Source organism: Mirounga leonina, unplaced genomic scaffold, assembly GCF_011800145.1.
Source record: "Mirounga leonina isolate KUSES-001 unplaced genomic scaffold, KU_Mleo_1.0 Mir_178, whole genome shotgun sequence".
Classification (NCBI taxonomy): domain Eukaryota; kingdom Metazoa; phylum Chordata; class Mammalia; order Carnivora; family Phocidae; genus Mirounga; species Mirounga leonina.
Genome location: NW_023270464.1, coordinates 24,819,660 through 24,841,821, shown reverse-complemented (window position 1 = coordinate 24,841,821; position 22,162 = coordinate 24,819,660). Strand labels below are relative to the sequence as shown.

At 50.0% G+C, this 22,162-nt stretch overlaps 1 protein-coding gene across 1 annotated transcript in view; it reads left to right on the top strand.

Annotated features, from left to right (window-relative positions):
• HOMER2 (homer scaffold protein 2) overlaps positions 1-9,892 on the top strand; it is an 84,769-nt gene extending 74,877 nt beyond the window's left edge. The window contains exons 5-9 of the mRNA XM_035024229.1: positions 2,321-2,427; positions 5,065-5,221; positions 7,182-7,292; positions 7,864-7,944; positions 9,054-9,892. Of these exons, the coding sequence (XP_034880120.1) occupies positions 2,321-2,427; positions 5,065-5,221; positions 7,182-7,292; positions 7,864-7,944; positions 9,054-9,242 (645 nt within the window). The 3' untranslated portion in view covers positions 9,243-9,892. The remainder of the gene's footprint in view (positions 1-2,320; positions 2,428-5,064; positions 5,222-7,181; positions 7,293-7,863; positions 7,945-9,053) is intronic.
• Positions 9,893-22,162: the final 12,270 nt, after the last annotated feature.

Below are 22,162 nucleotides of genomic sequence, written 5' to 3'. Positions count from 1 at the left end.
TAGGGAATGAACACTTTGGCCAAGTTTTCCAAATATTTGAAGATCTTAAACATTTTATATGGGTCTTATGTATGTAATGTAATGTAAAAGCAATAGGTATTTACCGCAGAAATCAAAACTATGCTATACTCTAAAGAAGAGAATAAGAACGACCTGCTTTCTCACCACACAAAGATATTGTTAATGTTTTGGTGTGTATCATCTTCCTGATATACTTTTCTAGTATATTTTTCTATTGTTCTTTTTAACCTTTTTAATTTATTTTTTTTCCTAAAGATTTTATGTATTTATTTGACAGAGAGAGATAGTGAGAGAGGGAACACAAGCAAGGGGAGTGGGAGAGGGAAAAGCAGACTCTCTGCTGAGCAGGGACCCCAATGCAGGGCTCGATCCTAGGACCCTGGGATCATGACCTGAGCCGAAGGCAGACGCTTAACAACTGAGCCACCCAGGCGCCCCTAACCTTTTTACTTTATATTTCATGATCATTCCCCTGTGTTTTCAAATATCCCTTTTCAAAACTGTCTTAATGACTAGTATTTGTCTGTATTGCAACTTATTCCATTAACCTACACTTTGAGATATCGATGTGGTTTCTAATTTTCATTAATATAAATGACACTGTGATCAACATCCTTGCACATCTCTGTGCATTTGGTAATTTCTGCAGGATAAATTCTCGAAGTGCAAGTATTGGATTAAAAGACAGGGACATTTTAAAAGCTTTGGTAAATACCGCCGACTTAACCTACAGAAATGTATGATTCTAACTCCCACCAGCAGTGACTGAGAGCGATTTTTTTCCTCCCACACTCTCACCAACAAAGCTTTGTTGACTTGACAGAAGAAAAATGTGTTCTGTTGGCTTTTTTCATTTTGCATTTCTTTACCAGTGAGATTAAATATTTTTTGTGTCTATTGATTCTATCCATTTCTTCTTCTGTAAATGTCAGTTGTGTATTTTTTTCCTTTTTAAAAAAGATTAAAGTGTTCATCTTTTTGTGTTGATTTCTTTTTTTTTAAGATTTTATTTATTTGAAAGAGAGCGTGAACACAAGCGAGCGGAGATAGGATTGGGGGGAGGGGCAGAGAGCGAGGGAGAAGCAGACTCCCTGCTAAGCAGGGAGCCTGACACGGGGCTCAATCCCAGGACCCCGGGATCATGACCTGAGCTGAAGGCAGACGCTTAACCGACTGAGCCACCCAGGCACCCCCTTTTTGTGTTGATTTCTAAGAATTTTATTTTTACATGGGTATTTTTGAACATATTCAAAGCTAGGCAGAATTATATAATGAACCTCCATGGGACACACAGATCAGCTTTAACAATTAGGAATTTATGATCAATTGTTTCGTCGTGCCCCCACCCCCCTCCCCCTAAAATTTAAGCAAATCTTAAACATCTTATTTCATCCATAAATATGTCAGCGTGTGGGTCTAAAAGACAAGGCCTCTTAAGAGTTTTTCAATATAGGAAAGGTATTAACATCTTATTTTTCATATATGCAAATGCTCAGCAGCAGATATTTTCCCCAGGTTTTTGTGCATTTTTTATTTTGTTTATGACATTTTTTTTTTTTTACGGTGCAGAAATTTAGCGTTAGTCAAATGTATGCATCATTCCCTTCATGGTTCCTTCCTTTGCCTTTATGCTCAGTGGAGGCTAAATAAGATCTAAGATCTTATCCAAGATCAGATGAGATTTTACCTCCCTGTGGTATGACTTATTACAGAAACTATTTCAGAATATTCATAATAATGCTAACGAGCCGTGGGGGCCGTGCGCACATCCATATCTGATCCCTGGTTGTTTTGTGCATCTTGCTCTCTCTCTCTGGCCCCAGGGGCTGTAAGTTGTCCTCGCTTTGAAAATACTTTTTCTTTTTTCCTCATTCACTGTTCTTGTTCCCTGTTGTAAACCCCTGCTCCCCCTCTCATCCGTGGCTTCTGTGTTAAATAAGGGAGACCAGGTATGCAAGCTTGTCGAGTGTATCTGTAAAGCTGAGTAACAAGATGGCCCCAGGGCCCCAGGTGCACTCTGGTCAATAAAGTTCACAGACTGTCTCAGATTCCCCTGGACTCCTCCGGGCCTTTTCCATGGTTCTTTTTTTTTTTTTTTTTTTAATTAAGTTTCAGAGGTAGAATTTAGTGACTAATAGCCTCTCGGGCTGGTCTTTGCCGCGTTCTGATGAGTTGGTTCTCCCCGGCTCACGAACACACTTTCTCATTATGCCTGATTTGCTGCTACTGTGAGCAGTAGTGTGTGAAGGTAACTCACTTTGGCCAGGGATCTGGGTGTGAAACCCCGTCTTCTCCTCAGGTGTCCAGCGTCAACGGGACAGACGATGAAAAGGCCTCTCATGTGGGTCCTGCTGACACACACCTCAAGTCTGAGAACGACAAGCTGAAGATCGCCTTGACCCAGAGGTAGGGGTATTTAAATCCAGATGGCATTTTCTCCAAGGTCAGTGCCTCCCCGCAGCCTTTCCCGCCAGGCGGGGTTTCACAAGGAGACTGGGTCCTGCTCAGAGTGTCTGGTCTTGTCTACGGGCCAAAGGAAGGCCAGCTGGCTTCATGGCTGTTCTCTGTCTGGCCGACTAGACCAGGAGTGTGTGTGTGTGTCTGCCTGAGTGTGTGGGAGAGTACACAGCATGTGGAAGACTGTGTGTGTGTGTGTGTAAGTGTGAGAGAGACGTGTCCCTGTTCTTGTGTTTTGTTTTGGCTTTTTGAGGAGCCAAATGTATCATTTATTTGTATAGCATAAGACTGAATCTCCAACATCCAAGAAAAACCTATAAAAACCTGTTAAAAATAATACAACCTTGCACAAAAATCAATAGCTTTTCTATGTACAAACATCACATAGAATATGTATTTGAGGAAGAGATTTCCTTTACAATACAAACTAGAACCATCAATTACATGAACTAGAAACATAAAATACAGAAAGCTTAAGGGCACAGTATCTCTGTGAAGAAAGTTGTAAAATGATTTTGAGGACCATAAATGAATAAACAAATAGAAAGATATATTCTATTGGGAGGTGGTAGAAATGCCTTCATATTTTAAAAAGAATCCATTCCCCCTAAATTGATGTATAAATTTAACACAGTCCCCATAATAATATCAATATGATTTTAATTTTGGTTTTTTGTTTTATTTTATTTTATTTTATTAATCACCATATGTTACATCATTAGTTTTTGATGTAGTGTTCCATGATTCATTGTCTGCGTATAACACCCAGTGCTCGATTCAATAGGTGCCCTCTTTAATACCCATCACCAGGCTAACCCATCCTCCCACCCCCCTCCCCTCCAGAACCCTCAGTTTGTTTTTCAGAGTCCATCATCTCTCATGGTTCGTCTCCCCCTCCGATTTCCCCCTCTTCATTTTTCCCTTCCTACTATCTTTTTTTTTTAACATATGATGTATTATTTGTTTCAGAGGTACAGGTCTGTGATTCATCAGTCTTACACGATTCACAGCGCTCACCATAGCACATACCCTCCCCAAAGTCTATCACCCAGCCACCCCATCCCTCCCACCCCCCACCACTCCAGCAACCCTCAGTTTGTTTCCTGATATTAAGAACTCCTCATATCAGTGAGATCATATGATACATAACACGATTTTAATTTTTAATGACTACACAGGCCGCGCTTACAGTTTTCCTACCTTGAGAATGTGGCCCATTTCCTGACGGCTGGGCTGGCCCCATGAGCATGCTCAGAGCTGCGGTCCTTGGGAATCATCCTGTCCCCGCCCCGGGCAGGGGCTTGGCCAGCTTCTCCCAGCCCTTCTGTGGCTGAGAAGCTGCTCTCCCCAGACTAGAACCATTGAAAAGCTGGATCATACTAATATCTCCATTTTGCAGATGAGGAAACTGAGTCCCAGGGGTAAAGTGAGTCCTTGCCTAAGGTCACATGGCTAGTCAATTTCTCCACCGTCTTGCCTGCTCTTCACTCTTTTGTTGTTTAAGACACAAGATACTTCTTGGATGAAAACGTTTCACCCCTAAAAACAAAGGTTTTTAAATCCCAACTTATTGAACAAGAGCATTATAGGAATGGGTGTGAAGCCATTTCCCTAAATCAGCTTAAATTCTCAATCATCAACTCTGAAATCAGATTTCATTTTACTTTTTTTTTTTTTTTTTTGCCTGTGGTGCTTGAAACTGAAAGCTTGAATTTCTAGTCACGTCCCTCCGTCCTTGAAGCTGTGGGATGGAAGATAACCAGATTATTGAGATACAGTCCTATTTACTTACCCCCCACCCAGCCCCCAAAAAGGCCTTTCGAGACAGAAGTGACTTCAGCCAGCAGGGTGGATTAGAAGCCGGACACTTTGAGCAGGGCACGCCCGGCGTGTCCCGTGGGTCCTGTGCGTCCTGAGCAGCTCTGGCCTCGGGTGGGCGGCAAAGCCAGGAGACAGAAGGAACAGGAAAGCCAACAGCCCCTGAGGGGAGCCTGATTGCAGTTGGATGAAAGACAAACAGGAGGTTGTTTTGGTCCCGTGGAGGTGTCCTGCAGACCTGTGGTCCTCCCCCGCCCCTGAGGGGGACACACGCTATCACTGTCCCCTCTGCCCTCTGGTCATCGGCTCTGGATTCCCCAGCAGGCTTGGAGGGGGTACAGGTTATCATCTGGAGCCGGGCTGCCTGTCACACCCGGGGTCCTGGGGTGTCGGGGACTCGTGAGACTCTCGGAGACCCGCTTCAGAGCCTGTGGCTTTGGGGCTCGCTTGAGGAAGGGACGAGACAGAGGGTTCTGGGGCAGGGGCTCAGTAGGGAGTGGAGTGAGGGGGTCCTCCCCACACCCCGGGGCTTCCTTCTTAGCTTCGGCTCCTCCTTCTCCAAGAGTTTTGTTCTTTCCTAAAGTGACAGCCCGGCAAGGTGACCTGTTGGCACTGGAGAGGTGCCAGCCCTTCTTGGCACCTGATCCTCCTGGCCGGCCCGCCGGGGGGCCAGGGTGTGGCCCCCAGAGGCAGGAGGGGGGTGGCAGGTGGGGTAGAGCGGGGTGGATGGCACCCAGCGTCCGGGTCACCACCTGGGCCCGCCCGCAGTGCCGCCAACGTGAAGAAATGGGAGATGGAGCTGCAGACCCTGCGGGAGAGCAACGCCCGGCTGACCACAGCGCTGCAGGAGTCGGCCGCCAGCGTGGAGCAGTGGAAGCGGCAGTTCTCCATCTGCCGCGACGAGAACGACCGGCTCCGGAACAAGGTGGGTGCCGGGGGCGCCCCGGGGATGGGGGTCCCCGTTCCGCTTCTCCCTCCCCACCGCCCTCACTCGCCGCCCCCCCCGCCCCCGCCATGGCGGCAGGAAGACTCGCTGTCGCTCCCCTTGGAACCCCCCCCACCTCCCCACTTTCCCGAGGAGGAACACGAGGGAGTGAGCCAGGTTTCACTGCTGCTATTGCAAAGGAGAAGACGAACCCACGGCAGACTCCAGCCTTGTCCCTCTGATGCTAGCTGGGGACGGCCCTCCCTTGGCATGTTCTGCGGTGCGTTGATCTTCGGTAGAGAAAAGGGATCCAGAGGGTGAACGAAGAAAATAGATTCGGGAAACTGCGAGGAGCGTTCACTCAGCAACCCTACTTCCGTGCAGATCACTGTGACTAAGAATATGGACTGGGAAGTGGGCAAAGGAATATGGCGCCTGAAGTGTGAGCCGAGTGATCCGAGCATGCCTCCGATCGTCTGCAGCCTTCCCTGTGATTAGTCGCTCACGCTCTTCGTGGTGGGGCTGAGTCGATGAGGTAGTTGTGGGGCGGCCAGAAAATCCCCACTTGAGACCCCAAGGGTCTCCGTGTGGCCGTGTTTTGATGCTCAGCCCATTTATCAGGCAGGCCGTGGACAGCGGCTGCCATGTAAGTGTGGGATTTCAGGGGGACACATCACCCTGAGACGGGTCTTCACCCCCCTGCCCCCCGTTTGTAACCTGCCCACCGGCCTGAATGGAGCCACCAGAGGCCGCTTCCCTGCTTGCCCATCTCCCTTTGCTACAGATGGCACATAAAACTGCCTCGTGTCATTTTTTCATGTCAGTGCCTCAATGCTGACCGTGAGGGCACCAGGCCAGGTGCTGGACTGCGTGCGTTCCCTCCCGGGCCTGGCCGGTCTGTCTGCCCGCGGCCCCGATTGCCCATCCTTCTCTTCCCAAGCAGAGAGCTGGCTCTCGCCCTTCGCGCGAGTGTAACGGGGGGAGGAGAGGAAGGTCACCCCTTAGAGTTGGCTCCCTCGACAGGAAGCACTGGGAACTTGATTTCTCGGGCACCAGGTGGAAGTTGGTGGAGTCCCCGGAGGCTCCTGGGGCTGGGGGTTCAGACTCCGGGGGCTGGCGTGCAGCCGCCTCTGAAAGTGTCGTCATCTTGACTGCCCGGCGCCCTTCCCCTCGAGGGCTGCCGTCTGCTTGTGGGACCCCATCAGCGTGGTGCTTTGTGTTACCGTTGGCTCCCTTCCATCATGCTCTCTGCACACATGCTCTGGCTGCGGGGAAGCACTCGGCGTCGGACGGCCAGGCCAAGGCTGTGAGGCCTTTGAACCCCGTCTGAGGGGTCAGGCCAGGGAAGGGGAGAAGAATGCGCTCTGGAGACTTGCCGGTCCAGTCTGCCCCTCTCAGTTCTCCCAGAGGAGGCTTGCTCACAGGCCAGGCCCTTCCGGTGTGCGTCAGGAAGGAAAGGTCACCCTGGTTTAAGATGTTTGAAATGTCATTGCATCTCATTTGGGGGCCACTGTCCCACAGCGTTAATTGATTCTCTTCCCTGCTGTCTTAAACCTTTGAGATGAAATAGAATAATTCAGGACACGATCAAATGGTGTAAAAAATCATTATGGGGAGAAGCAGATAGATTCGTGGGACATCTGGCCCCTACTCGGGACGAATCCTTTAAAGCAAACCTGCCATTCCTGGCCCAGGGCAGTGAGAGCAAACCGGACGCCCGGCAGGTCCTGTGGCCGGGTCCCGTGGCCCAGCCGGCATTAGGCAGGGCGTCTCAGGCACGCAGGGCAGGGCGGACAGCCCTGTGGGGAGCCACACGGGGTCTGTTGGCAAGCACAGGAACAGCGTGTAAGTGGGTTCGTACACGGTTCATTGTAAGACAGCCTCAACGGCCGCGGTGATCTTTTGCTCCGTGACCCAAGTAAACGAGCCTCCCTGCTCCAGCCTGCGGTGTTTGTTACAGATTGATGAGCTGGAGGAGCAGTGCGGCGAGATAACCAGAGAGAAGGAGAGGAACACGCAGCTCAAGAGGAGAATCGAGGAGCTGGAGTCGGAACTGCGGGAGAAGGAGACGGTGAGTAGAGGCGCCCGTGGGCGCTGTGCACCCAGGACACGGCAGGTGTCGGGGGTGGGGGGACGTGACCGGCCCTGGGAGGCAGCTGCCTGGACGTCAGCCCCGGGGGCCAGCCAAGAGCTTCACCAAGGCTCGGGCCCGAGGGGGAGCCGCACATTGATGAAACAGTTGGGAACGTTGATAGGTGAGCTGCCATCAGAGGTAGAGTTGTGCTGTCTGGCTAACGCAGCGAGAGCCCCCGCCGTGCAGGCGTTTGTTTTTTTGGGGGGGGGCAGGACCACTAAGTGCACAGATGCTGGAGACCGTGGGCAAGGCGCCAAAGCTCCCAGCCTCCGTTTCCCTATCTAGAAGATGGGGATGCTAAGAATCCACTCTTTGTGGCGATGTGCAGACGTCCGGCTACGATAATGCACGTAACAGGATTGCCCGTGTGCTGAGTATTAACTCCACCGTCTTTGTTACTATCGAGGACGTCAGGAGCTGCTTCCGCTAATGTGCACACGGACCGTGGGCTTTCAAGGAGGCGTTTTACCTGACTGTCCCATCCTTTTTCAAACTTCTGTCCCCTTAGGAGTTGAAAGACCTCCGCAAACAAAGTGAAATCATACCTCAGCTCGTGTCAGAGTGTGAATACGTCTCTGAGAAGTTAGAGGTAAGGTGGTGGGGGCGCATCCGTCTTGGCTCCGACCAGAAGGAATGCAGGGTGCGACACGTTTCTCTGGGGCGCCCCCTCTCCCAGCTCCCCTGGTAAAGCAGAGTGACGTTCTCATGAGAAGCCGGCACCACCTGCATGCCAGTTGCCGTCTCTGCCGCCGGCTGGACTCAGCAGTGTTTCTGCTGTCTCCACGTCTGCCAAGGTGTCCTGTGCGTAGCCGTAGCGCAGGGGCTGTGTCCCGCCCACAGAGGTCTCCACAGAGCCTTAGGGCGGTGAGGAGCTGGCCCAAGGGGGGGCGGAGAGCGTAAGACCCGGAGTGAGGCCACCTTGCCACTCCCCAGCCAGTGACCTTGAACACGACCTTGGGCAGCGCCCCCTCACTGGCCTCAGATTCCTGATCACAGCCTCTTTCACCTCCCCCTACTTCAGGAGTGCTCTATTCAGGTGTGCGACCCCACTATTAGTCACTGGTTCCCGTATACCCAGAAAGTCAGGTGCTCACTGGATGTGGGGAGCACAGGCCTGCCCCTCGTTTAGGGACTCACAGCCACCCTGCGCTTAGGAGGAGCTCGACCGGCTCCCTGGCCACACCACCTGATCCCGGAGCCCCTCCTGCCTCACTGAAGCCAGGGAGGCCTCGGCCTCTCCGTGGAACCGGGGAAATAAGTCACTGCCCCGTTTGTCCCATTTCTCTCTCCCGGAATGGAACTCACATGTGGCCTCTGCAGACCCTCCTGGGACCAGGGCCGAAGATCCCTTGTGCTGGGCCTGCAGACTTTCTCTGCGCTTCGTGAAAGGGCCCACTTGCCTCCGGCTCCCCCAGGCAGGACCCGAGCTCTGCATTCCGTGTAGGGCCGTCCTTTAATCAGGCCCGAGGTGGGTCATGCACTCTGCCTGTTAGCACCTCGGCCAGGGAACAGGCCGGAGAGCGGGGCGCCCCGGCACGCCCCACATCCTGCGCTGACGTCCCCGGTCGCGGACTTGCGGGGACTTGCGTGCTGGGGGCTTCGCAGGCCGGGGAGAGGGGACAGCTGGGCTGTTGTGGGTCTCGGCGGACGGCCCCCTCGGCTCTGCTCCAGGCCCTCCTCCCGCTTGTCTTGCTTCAGGCGGCAGAGAGAGACAATCAGAACCTGGAGGACAAGGTGCGTTCCCTCAAGACGGACATTGAGGAGAGTAAGTACCGTCAACGCCACCTGAAGGTGGAGGTGAAGAGCTTCCTAGAGGTGCTGGACGGCAAGATTGACGACCTGCACGACTTCCGCCGCGGCCTCTCCAAGCTGGCGGCTGACAACTAGGGGCCGCGGGGGGCGGGGGGGGGGCGCAGGGGGGACGGAGTGGGGGCGGCCTCCCCTCGGCGTGGGTGCGGTCTCGCGCGTTTGCGCACCGGGGGCGCCGTCCAGCCTCGCCCCCCGACCCCCGGCCCGGCCAGGCTGCGGACCCCGGGACGCCGCTGACTCAGGAACCCCGCGCCAGGTCCCCCTTACGCGTTTACGCAGTCAGGGCAGGGATGTTTGTATCTTTCTCAAGGGCTGTGGCAACCACACCAACCGAACAAAGCGTTTTCTGATCCAAATACGAACACCCTTTACACCTCCTTTTTCGGAAGAGCGGTCGGAGTATTTGAGCGCCCGCCGGGCACCAGTGTGGGGGTCCCGGGGCGGGGGGGACAGCTTCCCTCGCTGTCAGAACCAAGATGTTTTCAAGCGGTCTGAGTGAGACTGGTCCAGAGAAAGAGACCAGGTCTCTGGTGGGTGCCCGGGGGTGGCCTGCATCCGCTCTGCCCGCCTCCCCGCACCTCCAGTTTGCAGGGTTGCCACAACGTCCCTTTCCCGGGCTTTCATTTCTGAGCAGATTGCGTGCTGTGGGGGCAGAGCGCAGCGGGGGCGCCTGGCACAGTGCCTGGCACGAAGTAGGTGCTTAATAAATCTTTGTTCAATTCAACTTACAAACATCACTTAGTGTTTTAATCAACCCCCCCAGCAGAGTCCATCGGACCCTGTTGGACGGCCCGTCATCTTGCTGTGCTGGACAGGAATTCGACTGACTGTGTGTGGTCAAGCTCTGGGTGGGCTCTGGGGGCCCCGGGGCAGGGCTGGTGCTGGAGGCAGCAGGAGCTGGTCTGAGGCCGCTCGTGGCCCATCCACGGCGCTCGGCCCCTGAGTGCCTTTGAACTGGGACCCCCCTTCTTCTTTAGGGTGGGGATCTAGGAGAGGACCCTATGTTGGGACTGGACAACTAAGAAAGAAATCACACAGGCCCACGAGGAGAGTCCACTCAAACTGGCTGAGCCATGGCCTTAGCACCTCCGCCCTCTCTCCGTGCCTGCTAAGGAAAGGACCAGAGCCATGAAGCTCTCCTCTCTCACTGAGTTTCTCAGCCGGGCCAGGGAAGGTCTGGGCGCCCTGCATGTGGCAAGATGGTTTGAATCCCTGGCTACGGGCATTTCTAAATGCCTTTCGGGGTGGTGGGGAGGCTTTGGTGCCTCCTTACCCCCCTTGCCTGCTTTGGGAACCACCAAGAGAACATCTCCTTCTAGAAAGAGTTTCTAGAATTTCTCTCTGGGGAATTTGGATGAATAATAAAACAGCCTGAGGAGGCAGGTGGGACACACACAGATGTGACCCGGGCCCTGGGATGAATCCTGCTTTTGGGACCATGTCTCTGAGCAGAGAGCTCTTATTAGGATGAGGAAGGGAAGGCCAGTCGTCTGGAGCACCAAGGCACCTCGGGGTGGGGGGCGGGGGGTCCTGCAGGCTGAGGGGGGCAGCTCTGCTTGAGCATACTGGGCTCGTGGCAGACAAAGTGGAAAGCATGGTCAGCCCTCTTGGTGACTTGAGATAGGGTGCTGTTGGCCCGCCCTTTCCCCAGAACCCCCCCCAGATAGCTCTCAGGGCAATCGGGAGACCAGAGAGCTGGGCAGGCCACGATTCAGCCCCGTGGCCCAGCAGTGGCTCAAGGGGGTTCTTCTCAGGCCAGGTGAGACCACCTGTCCGCAGGCGGGGCCTGGGGCTGCCTGGGAGCAGTGCCCGCTGGGATTCCAAAACCTCCGCTTGGGTCTTCTGATGCCTGCTGCCCCTGTGTGTTGGGTGACTTACAGATCTGGAAGGAGCCGTCTTGACTGACTGCAGCATGCTCAGGCAGCATATGCATAGGAAGAGAGTGTTGCCAAAGCCTTTTGCGCGTTCCGCAGCTGGGGCGGTGGGGAACATTGCAGAGGTGGTGCCGTGACTGGTAGGCTGCCGTGTCCCTCTGTGGCCAGGACCCATGATCCCTGCTCTCCCGTCCCTGCGGGGTTTGGCCAGCACCTTGCCAGGGGGTAGGATCCGCGGTGTGGCCTCGGGTGTTGCAGCCCGGGAGCCAAGAGCAGCAGGGGCGCCTCTAAGGGAGGATGGGTTCAGCGGGGAAAGCACCACAGCTGTAGGAAAGCACGGGCCTTTCACTTCCTTCCGCTTTTCTCTGAAGATCTTAGTGCTTCTTCATTGACTTTATTTAAAAAAAAAAAAAAAAGATGGCCCAGGGCCAACCTGGAGGGTCTGTGGAGAGACTGCCCCATCTGACAGCCCCTGGCACCGTGAGGGTGGGCTCCGCAGAATGAAAAGGACCCACTGCATTCATCGCACTTTCCGCCTGAGCCAGTTTCATGCCCTCGCTTATGGGCACAGCTAGCTGCACCGATGTCCTTCGGTTGTCCTCACTGACGCCGAGCGTGGGCAGCACGTCCGCCTCGCACTCGTGCATCCGTCGGCCAGGCCCTGCTGCTGGACCGGCTAGAGCCAGGACCGCTTCCTTGCCAGGTCATGTCTCCTGATGTTGACATGTCCGGGGCCGGCCGCCTGAACAGGGATTAGCTTTTTTCCCGCATCTGTGAAACTGGGGCCCAAAGGAGGTGAGGTGAACCGTGGAACCCCTTCATCATAATGGGCCTTAAAAATAATTTTCCTTCTGGGGTGCCCGGGTGGCTCAGTCAGTTAGGCGGCCGACTCTTGATTCCGGCTCAGGTCATGATCTCAGGGTCCTGGGATCGAGCCCCGCGTCGGGCTCCCCTCTTAGGAGGGAGCCTGCTTCTCCTTCTGCCTCTGCCCCTCCCCCTGCTCACATGTGCTCACACTCTCTCTCAAGTAAATAAATCTTTAAACATAATAAATACTGTTCCTTCTAAGTAAAGACTCAACTGGGTGCATCACAAAATTGAGAGAGACGAGGGGAGAAGTCTCCCTAGTGCCCAGGGAATGTAACCCCCAAGTGACAGGTTGGGACAGTGTGGTCATGCCTTGAAGGGAGAGCGAGCCAGCATCCGCGGAGACCTGGAGCTTGGGTGGTCTGTGAGTCCCACGCTGTCCTGCGTGCTGTCACGTTAGACTCAGGTGGGCCAGCGCGTTGGGCAGTCATTCCCCACTTTGCAGGCAGGAAGCGGAGACAGTGACATGGCCATCACCCAGCAGCCTCATGGGCTCCCCGTCCGGCTCTTCCGGACTTTGGTCCGGGGTCATTCTGGGAGCCATGCCACCGCTCTCCCTTTGTGACCTTTGCGTGCCAAGATAAAAGTTCTCTGGGATCCTGATGAGAGCACACTGCAGTTATATGATTTTAGTATGTGTCCACAGCAGGTGGTGATTTATAAATGAGCGAACTAGAATTCCATGACGGTCATTACAGACACTAGGCTGCATTTTTGAATGTCTCCAGCTTTGCAAGGACCTTTCTGAGAGTGTGTTGGTTAAAATGCTGCCCGTGCTCTGAGAGGCCAGATCTACGAAACACAGCCGTTGCAAGTTCTTCGTTGATGGCTTGCTTTAGTGGTGGTTGAGTGGTTTGTCCAAAGACAAACTGAGATGGCAGAGTGGTAAGCCGAGTTCCGGCTGGGAGGTTGTCTGACCGCTGCCCACCGCCTGCCCAGCCCGGAGCCTGCCCTGGGGAAGGAGCAGGCCAGCCCCCTGGTCAGAGCAGGTTGAGTGGGACCTGACTTGACCCCCAGGAGGACTGTCCAGGGGGGCAGCGGTCTCCAGCCTGCAGGCTCCCCGTGGATTTCTCCAGACTCGGGCAGCCCACGAGCTCCGCCTTGGGGACGGTGGTGCCCGACGGGTGTGTCCTGTATTTGGCATGAAGCATCGAGGCAGGGGTAGAACAGAGGATAGTTCGGGTGCTCCCTGCAAACACTGCCATCCGCCCATTCTAAAGGACTGCTTCTCTCTAGAAGGCAGGGGCAATGTTGGATGAGAACCAGCCACCGGGCATGCCGGGGACCATACTGGGGCACCTCCCACGTTGCCAGGGGCACCCTTAGAAGGAAGGCAGCCGTGAGGAGGCTTGAGCATAAGTGTTCAAAAGAGGCTGCCCTTTACGACGGAGACAGCCGTGCCCTTTGCTCATCACCGGACGTGTGTTGTTTGTACCGTCGGCCCTTCTGCAAGTTACGACTCTTTTATTTCCTTGAAATGCCACTGGATTTTTGAAGTGCTGACAATTTAAACTAGAAGCTTGCAAATCAATGTCCGTATATATTTTTTAATGATATGCATGGTTTAAAAGGAGTCTAATTCTGAGTACATGGTTTCTCCAAAAAAACATATGTTCGGGGGGGTGGTGGGGGTGGCAACATGGAGAGGGAATCCTGTACGGAAATGTCTGTTCTTTACATGTCTTTTCCATACACCTGTCTCAAGGATATGGGCTTTTCCTCTTCAAACACCAGTCAGGCAAGAAGGAGACTTTGGTAATAATTTGGCAACTGGAAGGAATGTTCTAGCGAACTTAGGAGTGTGCGTGTGCACACGCGTGTGTGTGTGTGTGTGTTATGGAAAAAGTGGGAGAAACTATAAGGAACGGTTTTAAATAAAAAATATATATACCTAAGAGCAGTCTTTAATAATCCTGGTGGTGATGCTGTATGTTCTGGAATCTGTTTTTGAGGAGATGAGTTTGTGGGTCTTTTGTTTCGAGTGGAATTGCACAGTGCCCTACTCTTTTTGATGATGCAGAGCCTTGTGAAAAGTGGTCCCCCAGGCCACACAGACCCCTGGTGCACCTAGCAGGAGGCCAGACTGTGGGACATTTTGGCAGATGATTGACAGGTCTGATGATATGCAGCTTTGGGGAATGTGTTACTGTTTTTACCCTGTTGTACTGCTTTGAATATAAAGTCCTGACTTCAAATAAATTGTTGTAGCAATGTCTTATGATATAATAACCCATTAAGCATTTCTTATATCAAATGTAAGAATTTAATGATTAGTACAAGGTGGTCAAGTGGACTCTCTCAGGAGTACTAGGGTGTGGTTTTTTTTTCCTTTTTAAATGTGTTTTTGGTTCCTAAATAATATATACATTTTTCAAAAAAAACTACAGATGAGTGAAAAGAAAAAAATCACCTGCTATTAGACCATCTGATTATAACCACTGTTGACATTTTAGTATATATTTTTTCAGACTTTTTCCTATGTATCTGTATTCATTTCATTACTTTTTCATGAAAAACAATTATGTTACACATAACTGTTTTATAACTTTTTTCCCTTGTGACGTTATATCATGATTATATATCACTCAAGATGTGAATTCTATCATTTTTAACATCTATATAGGTTGTCCTGTGGATACTTGGGTGGTTCCCGATTTTTTACGGTCACGGTCAAGGATATGATGAAATCCTTTGTTCTAACATCTTTTTAAAATTTTCAGAAGATTTAGTGAAGATCATTTCTAAAATTGGACTTGCTAGGTCAGAAGTGTGGTGGGTAATGCATATGCTACTCCATGGATGTCTCCTTCTGTCCTTCCTGGGCACACGGGAGACTCCGCTCCAGCCCCCTCATCTGAAGTTATGCAGGGTCCTTTGACATTCGGGCCAATGAAACCAGAGCAGAAGAGACCTGAGAAACTCCCAGGCCGAGACTGTGAGATGCCCATGACCCTGTTCTCCAGGCTTTGCACCCTTGCCTCCGCACGGGGTGATGTCCCGGCCCTGGGGCCTCTGTCAGCTGGGGTCCTTGAGGGACTGCAGAAGAACCCCCTTCTCCCCTCACGACACCCACCCCCCCACCTGCATGGACATGGAGTGTGGGGTAAACGGTAAGCCTCAGACGTCACGTCACTGGGATTTCAGGGTTAATTTGTCACTGCAGCGTAACATGTCCTATTCTGACTAACAGAAAAGGTTACACATGTTTTTAGGACTTTTAATATACATTGCCTCAAATTGCCTTCCAGAAAGATGATTCCAAATTAGACTCCCACCAGCAATGTGTGAGAATGTCCTACTCCGCCTTTAATACTGGTGGTACTGTGGGGGCTGGGGGGCTAGTTTTGGTATGCATTGTTTGATTCAAGTGTGACCCTCACTAACAAAAATATTGATTGGACAATATTCTTTTGTAATTTACCTATTCATCTCCTCTGGCCACTTTTCTCATAAGATGTGTAGCTGTCTCAGTGATTTCTAAGAAGTTCTTCCTTTCCCCATAAAAACCTTAAAAAAATTTTTTTGTATCACTTTTTAAAATATTTAGACATTTAAACATCTTTTTTTCTTTTTATCCAAACCTGTCTTTTCCTTCATGCCGGCTTCCTTTGCTGGCTTATGAAGATCTTTAGGATTCTAATTCCAATGTTGTATAAATAGTCACCAGGATTTTATTCTTACGCTTTCATTGTTTTTCAGCAGTTAAATCTATGGTGGGTGGGGGATGGGTGAAAGAGTTGAAGGGGATTAAGAGCACACGTATCATGATGAGCACTGGGTGAGATATAGGATTGTTTGATCACTATTGTACACCTGAAACTAATATCACACTGTACTAATTATACTGGAATTTAAAAAATAAACAGGCCAATAAATAAATAATAAAAATAAAATGAAAAAAATGTTAAATCTACGATCCATCTGGAATTTTTTTCTAAATTGGGAAATCTATCCTTTCTCTACAGATATGAAACTCCATTTTTACTGTATACCCAAGCCTTCTGTATCATTAAGTGTGCTTCTCAGCTCTCTGTGCGGCACGTTCTGCCACACTGTTCCACACTGTTAGCCTTCATGTGTTTAGCCTAAATGTCTCCATTAATTAAACGTTTTCAAAAAAATTTTAGTACTTTTTGTATATTACGATTTCTAAAAGAAATTTGGGATCATTTTGTAATGTTTAGAAGAATTGGAAATTGGATCGTGTAAAAATGTATAGCTTACTCTTATAATTCTTCAGAGAGAAGTAACATCTTTATAATACTTCAACTTTGATTTCAGTAAATTTATAAAATATTAGGTTCCCCAGTATATTTTTTCTAGTATGGGTAATTTTTGTAGCTGTGCTTCCTATTGTAAATGAGCTCTCTTGTTCGTTGTATTTTCCAACTGCTTATTGTTCATATAAAGCACTACTTTTTTTCTAAATGAAAATTAGACTCACTGATTTTTATTTAAAGTATTATATAAGAGTTGAATAAATGTACACATTAGGGGAAAACATAGAGACTGAAAGTGCCCCATAATGAAAATCCCTCTGCCCTAAGATAGTCAACAGTTGGTGCATATTCCTCACATTTTTTTTTTCTAAAAATGTTTCTCTCTTTTATCCTTTTGACCATATGCTACAACTCTTCCAGTACTTGCATTTTTTATTTGGTAATAGATCTTGGGCGTCTTCCTGGGTCAGTACACGTCAATCTACCTCATTCTTATCTCTGCATAGAGAGCAGTGTGTGCGTATACTGGTTTATTTAACATGGCAATTGGTGGTTCATTTTGTAACTAGCCAATTACTGAGTTTTCTTTTCTTCTAATGGTTTAGTTGTTATTAATTCTTTTGCCTCTCTCAGGTAGACAGTGGTTCTGGGTGGTAATAATAATTTTACCTCCATATTTTTTTTACCTCCATATTTTTAATGATCTTATTTTACTTCCTTATCACATTGGCCACTTTTGGAAGAATGTTAAGTAACACATATATAATTGTGCCAGTCTTGTACATTCTTTATATATGTATTTTTTACTTAGCAAGAATACTTCTAGTGTTTCTCTAAAAGTATAAATTTTACTCTTAGTGTAAGATATTCTTAATATTTGAATTTATATATTAAAATGATGTCTTTCTAGTTTGCTGAAAGCTTTATCAGTAATGGATGTTAGAATTTTATTAAATTCCTTTTTTTCACATCTGTCAAGATGATCAAATGGTTTTTATCATGACCTAAGATGAATCATTTTCATAGACTTGCTAATGTCTAACCCGTCTCTGCATTTCTAGAAAAACCTGGTTGAGTCACAGTATAGTATTCTTCTAATATAGATCTCCACTCCATGTTAACAGTGGTTATTTATGGTGGGTTAGTTTATGGTAGATTTTTGTTTTGTGTTTTTATCTGTATTTTCTGATTTTTCTACAAGTCTCATGTATTACTTATATAATAAAATAAGAGCTTTAAAATAAGAAAAATATTCTGAATTTGGCTTGTTCATATCTTAGAATTTTTCATATGTTAAGATGGATCATTGTGTAATTTTTTGTCCTGCTTTGTCAGGTACTGGGTGTTGGGTTTATGTTAACGTCTTTAAAAAAAAAAAAAAAGACAAAACAAGAACTTGGGGAGCTCTTGCTCTCTTTTTTTCTATGCCCTGGAAACCGTTTAAATAATATTTAGAATTTTTTGCTCCTTCAAGTTTCTATAATCTGTGTAAAACTGTCCAAGTCTAGTGCCTTTTTAGGAAATAATTCTTTGACACCTTTTTAAAATGTTTTCTAGGCTCATTGGTCTCTTCAAGCTTTCTTCCTATTCTCTGAGTTTAGAGCCATTTAAGTTTATTAATAAGGATTCTGTTAAGATTTTCAGATTTGCCAGCGTGGAGTTTTCTCCTTTCTCATTCATAACGTTGTGTGCCTGTGCTTTCCCTTTATTCTGATTAGTTTTCCCCAAATTAGCCTATTTTATCCGTCTTTTCAAAGAACTTAAATCCTAATTTACTCTTTCACCGTTTTGATTTGTTTGTTAGTTTTTGTTACTTCCTTAATTTTTTTTCACCTTCTCGAGGTGAACGCCATTTTAACTTTCACTTATTTAATGATGGATGCAATTACTAACAATTGTAAGGCTGTGACTTCTCTTCTGAATACTTCTTTATCCATATCCCTCAAATTTTTAAGTAGGTTGATCTAAGTTATAAATAATTTGTAATTTCAGATTTAACTTCATTTTCACTGGGGAGTTATTTGAAATTATTTTTTTAAATTTCCAGATATTTTGATATTTGCTGTTGTTTTTAACATTTGTTACACGTTTTGAGTTTAACTGCTTTGCTGTCAAAGAGGGTATGGCTTGTACAGTTTCTGCATTTTGGAGTTTATTGCTAGCTTCTTAGGACCTAACAACTTGTCAATTTTAATAAATATTCCCAGGAAACTGGAAAAAAAGATATATTCTCTGAAGGGAACAAAATTCAGTCTCTCTGTATTAATTTGACCTTATTAATTATAATATTATGGACCATTAATTTTTATTTATTTGATCCATTAAAGACTAAGGAAAATGTGTGAGTCTCCCACTACTGTTGAATTTCTGTTTCTCTTGTGTTTCTAATGGTTTTTGCTTTTTGTGTTTTCGTATGATGTTATTTGGCAAGTTATCTTTTTATTATTTAAGGCAAAAATACGTCCCTTTGAAGACTTGTATACCTTTGTGAATTTTACCTGATTTTGTTGTAACAGTTGTTTATGTAGAAATACATAGTTCAGTAAAATGTTTGTGTCTGTTTTTAAGTCAACAAAAATCTTTCAGGATTTCAAAAATCCTTTGTGTCTTAAGAAGGTATTTTGGGGGCGCCTGGGTGGCTCAGTTGGTTAAGCGACTGCCTTCGGCTCAGGTCATGATCTTGGAGTCCCGGGATCGAGTCCCATATCGGGCTCCTTGCTCAGCAGGGGGTCTGCTTCTCCCTCTGACCCTCCTCCCTCTCATGCTCTCTGTCTCTCATTCTCTCTCTCGCAAATAAAATCTTAAAAAAAAAAAGAAGGTATTTTGGAAGCTCTTGATCTCCCCAAGGGTAGGTTGATGCTCTCTGAGGTTGCTTCCTGAGCCGAAGTAAGGATGGCAGTGTGGGTTGAGGTCCATGTGCTTTTGGTGAAACAGAATGAGAGTTTTTTGGTATGCCAACATTTCCAGTTCCTGCTTTGGGGCAACCCCATGCTTGGGTATGCTTAGGAAACACCTGCCCTTCAGGTGGTGACATTTTGCCTTGATGGGGCCAATACCAGAGTTATTCTCAACCCAAGAGGCATGTTTCTTCTGCAGGTCTAATGTTCTGAGAGGAAGGCAGCAGAGTGTATGCTTGTGTTCCTGGCTGTTGTGGAGAAAGTTAATCTCAAAGACTCATTCTACGAGAAAAGATTTTTCCAGAGCTGTTTGGATACTCACATGACAAAGTTTGCGTCAGGCAGAAAACCACCTCTTCCCAAACACATATAGGAGGTGTGAATCTCAACCCACAGCTTAGGAGTGGAAGAAATAAGACCTTCTCTCTTTACCCCTCATTCAAGTTAATTTCTGTTTGAGTCCCCATTCTACCGGGCCCATGCAATTTGGTCTTGGTCAATTCTGGGACCCCCTTCTCTCCAGTGTGAGTCTTCAGAGGTTCTGGGGGGGGCTTACATATCTTTCAAGGTTTTGGGAGGAGAGGTCTAGTGCCTGCTGAGGTGGGGAGATGATCCTGGATTATCTGGGAGGCGGGGGGCCCAGTCTAATCACATGAGTTCTTCAACACAGAGCACTTTCCTGGCTGGGGTCGGAAGGAGACTTCTGTGGGAAGTCTCCGAGGTGTTCTGCCTGCTGAGGTGTTCTCTGTTCCTGCCCCTGCCCTGCTCTGTCTCCCACTCGGCTCCCTCTGTGTCCTGCTCGCGTGCTTGGGAGTACGAGAATTTCTCAGGTGTTCCTGTGCTCTGGAGGTCTCTCTGCGGCCGTCCTGTTTGACAGCAAAGGTTTCAGATGGAGGGCGACTGAATTTGAAGGGACTGCTGGATAGGCCAGCTGCGTTGGCGCAGGAGCTCACTGCTGAGTGGAAGTGGTTCTCTGGCCACCAATGCCTGCTTGTTTGCTGCAGGCCCTCAGCCACCTTGTGGGTTAGCCTGTGACCCTGCCTGCTGCGAGAGCCACCTCCCCGAGGGGCCTCCTCACACCACATCGGGTCCTGCCTTTTACCTCTCCAGGGCATTTGGCCAAGTTGACCTGGCTCTTGAAATAATCCTCCCAAGACTCCGAAGTTTTCCTTCCCAGTCCTGTCTTACTTCTCACTATCCCTCCTCCTTCCACTCCTCCTCCTGCTTTGGAGTGTTGGAGTCTCCAAGGATCCGGCCTGGGCCACCCTCCCTTGACACTCTGTCCCCCAACTGTTTCAGGATCTCCATGGTTGATTCCATCCGCAGCCGCCCATGCCCCCAGCTTGGGTCCCAATGCCCCGCCCCCCCAGTTCAGCTCCCATCCTCCAGTGCCGCCACCCTCTCCTCTGCTCTGGCCCATCTTTGCTGCCTGTGCAGCGACTCGTGATGTTGGGGTCCTCTCTCGGACTGTCCGGTCTCTTCACCCCTGCCACACTCGGCAGACAGACCACCCCTGGCTGCTCCCGGCCTCCATTGTCCCGGAGCTCCTCCACCCTCTGGTTCCTCTTATGTGAAGCTGCCCAGAGGCCTCTTCCCAAGGCCGAGACCTCAGGTTCTAGGCGCCCCCCCACTCTCTCAAGGCCTCCCCTGCCCGGCCTTGCTGTTCTCCTCCTGTTCGTCCTCCCCTGGCTGGAACCCTTCCACTCTGCCGCCTGGGAACGCAAAGGTGAGAGTCCCAGAGCTTCCACAGGTGTGTACCTCCAGGGGCGAGGTGAGAGTATGTTCCGGTGCTAACGGAACGCGGCTGATGGGGGGTCTATGGGGCCCAGAACGGGGGCCGGAGCACAGCCAGCTTCTTCACAACTGGGGGACCCCAGGCCACTCTGAAGATCCTCAGACCTGTGAGACGTCAGGCTTCAGGGCCCCTGCCCTGGGAAGGAGCCCGCAGTGACCCTAACTATGCCTGCCTCACGCTTCCCTCACCACAGCCCCGAGGCGGGGGTCTGCCTGTGTGTGCAGGCGGTCTTCGAAGGGGGGGTCTACCTGGCATTTCCAGGCCATCCCAGAAAAACTTCCCCGATTAGCACCTCTGCAGACCGGGCCTGGCCGTGTGCATACCAGCAAGCTCCTTGTGCTGGACGGGACGGTGTCTCCCCAAAGCTGCCCACGTCCCAATCCCTGGAACCTGGGAATTCGTGACCTTATGTGGCAGCAGGAACCTTGCAGCTGTGACTCAGGTTGCAGAACTCCAGGTGGGGAGATGATCCTGGATTATCTGGGAGGCGGGGGGCCCAGTCTAATCACATGAGTTCTTCAACACAGAGCACTTTCCTGGCTGGGGTCAGAAGGAGACACGATGCTGGAAGGAGAGCCCGAGAGATGAGTGACCACTGGCTTCGGAGAGAAACGGAGACCCCCGCCAGTGAACGCAGGTGGCCTCTAGAAACGGGAAGGGGCAGGGAAACAGGCTCTCCTCTCGAGCCTCCGGAAAGGAACACGGCCCCACTGACACCCTGAGGTCAGCCCCGTGGGGCCCGCGCAGACTTGGGACCTACAGAACGGTAAGACGACGATCTGTGGGACGTCTCTGGTTTGTGGCGGCTTGTTATGGCCGCAGCAGAAAACCAGTACGCTCCTCCCGTGAGTTTACGTACCTGAGACTCGCGAAGCTCTGCTGGGTGAGTTCTTTGGCCTACACGGTTTCATGTGGGTGGCCGTGAATGGAAAACCTCTTGATCCTAGCACCTGCTACCACGTGCTTGATTCCCCTGCTCAAATCCTGGAGAGGGAGCGAATGAACGCGTGAGCAGGTAAGTCCGATTGGCTCAGCTCCTCTTTTTTCCCCTGCAGGACACCCCCAAGGATGCTGCCCGTGTGGACCACTATCCTGGACCAGCTTTGGCCAGAGGGCCCGTCCCAGGTAGAAAACATGGCCTCGGTGGGCTGCGCTTGTGGCCAGGGCTGCGGGTGGGGAGGCAGCGTGGGTGGTGTCAGGGACAAGGCGCCGTGGCCCGGGGGGAGGCGCAGGAAGACACATGGGGCTGGCACTGAAGGATGGGTGTGCATTTGCCGGGATGAGGAGGCAGGGGGCATCCCAGGCACTTGGGCTTCAGCTGGGGCAACTTGGTGCCGAGTACAAA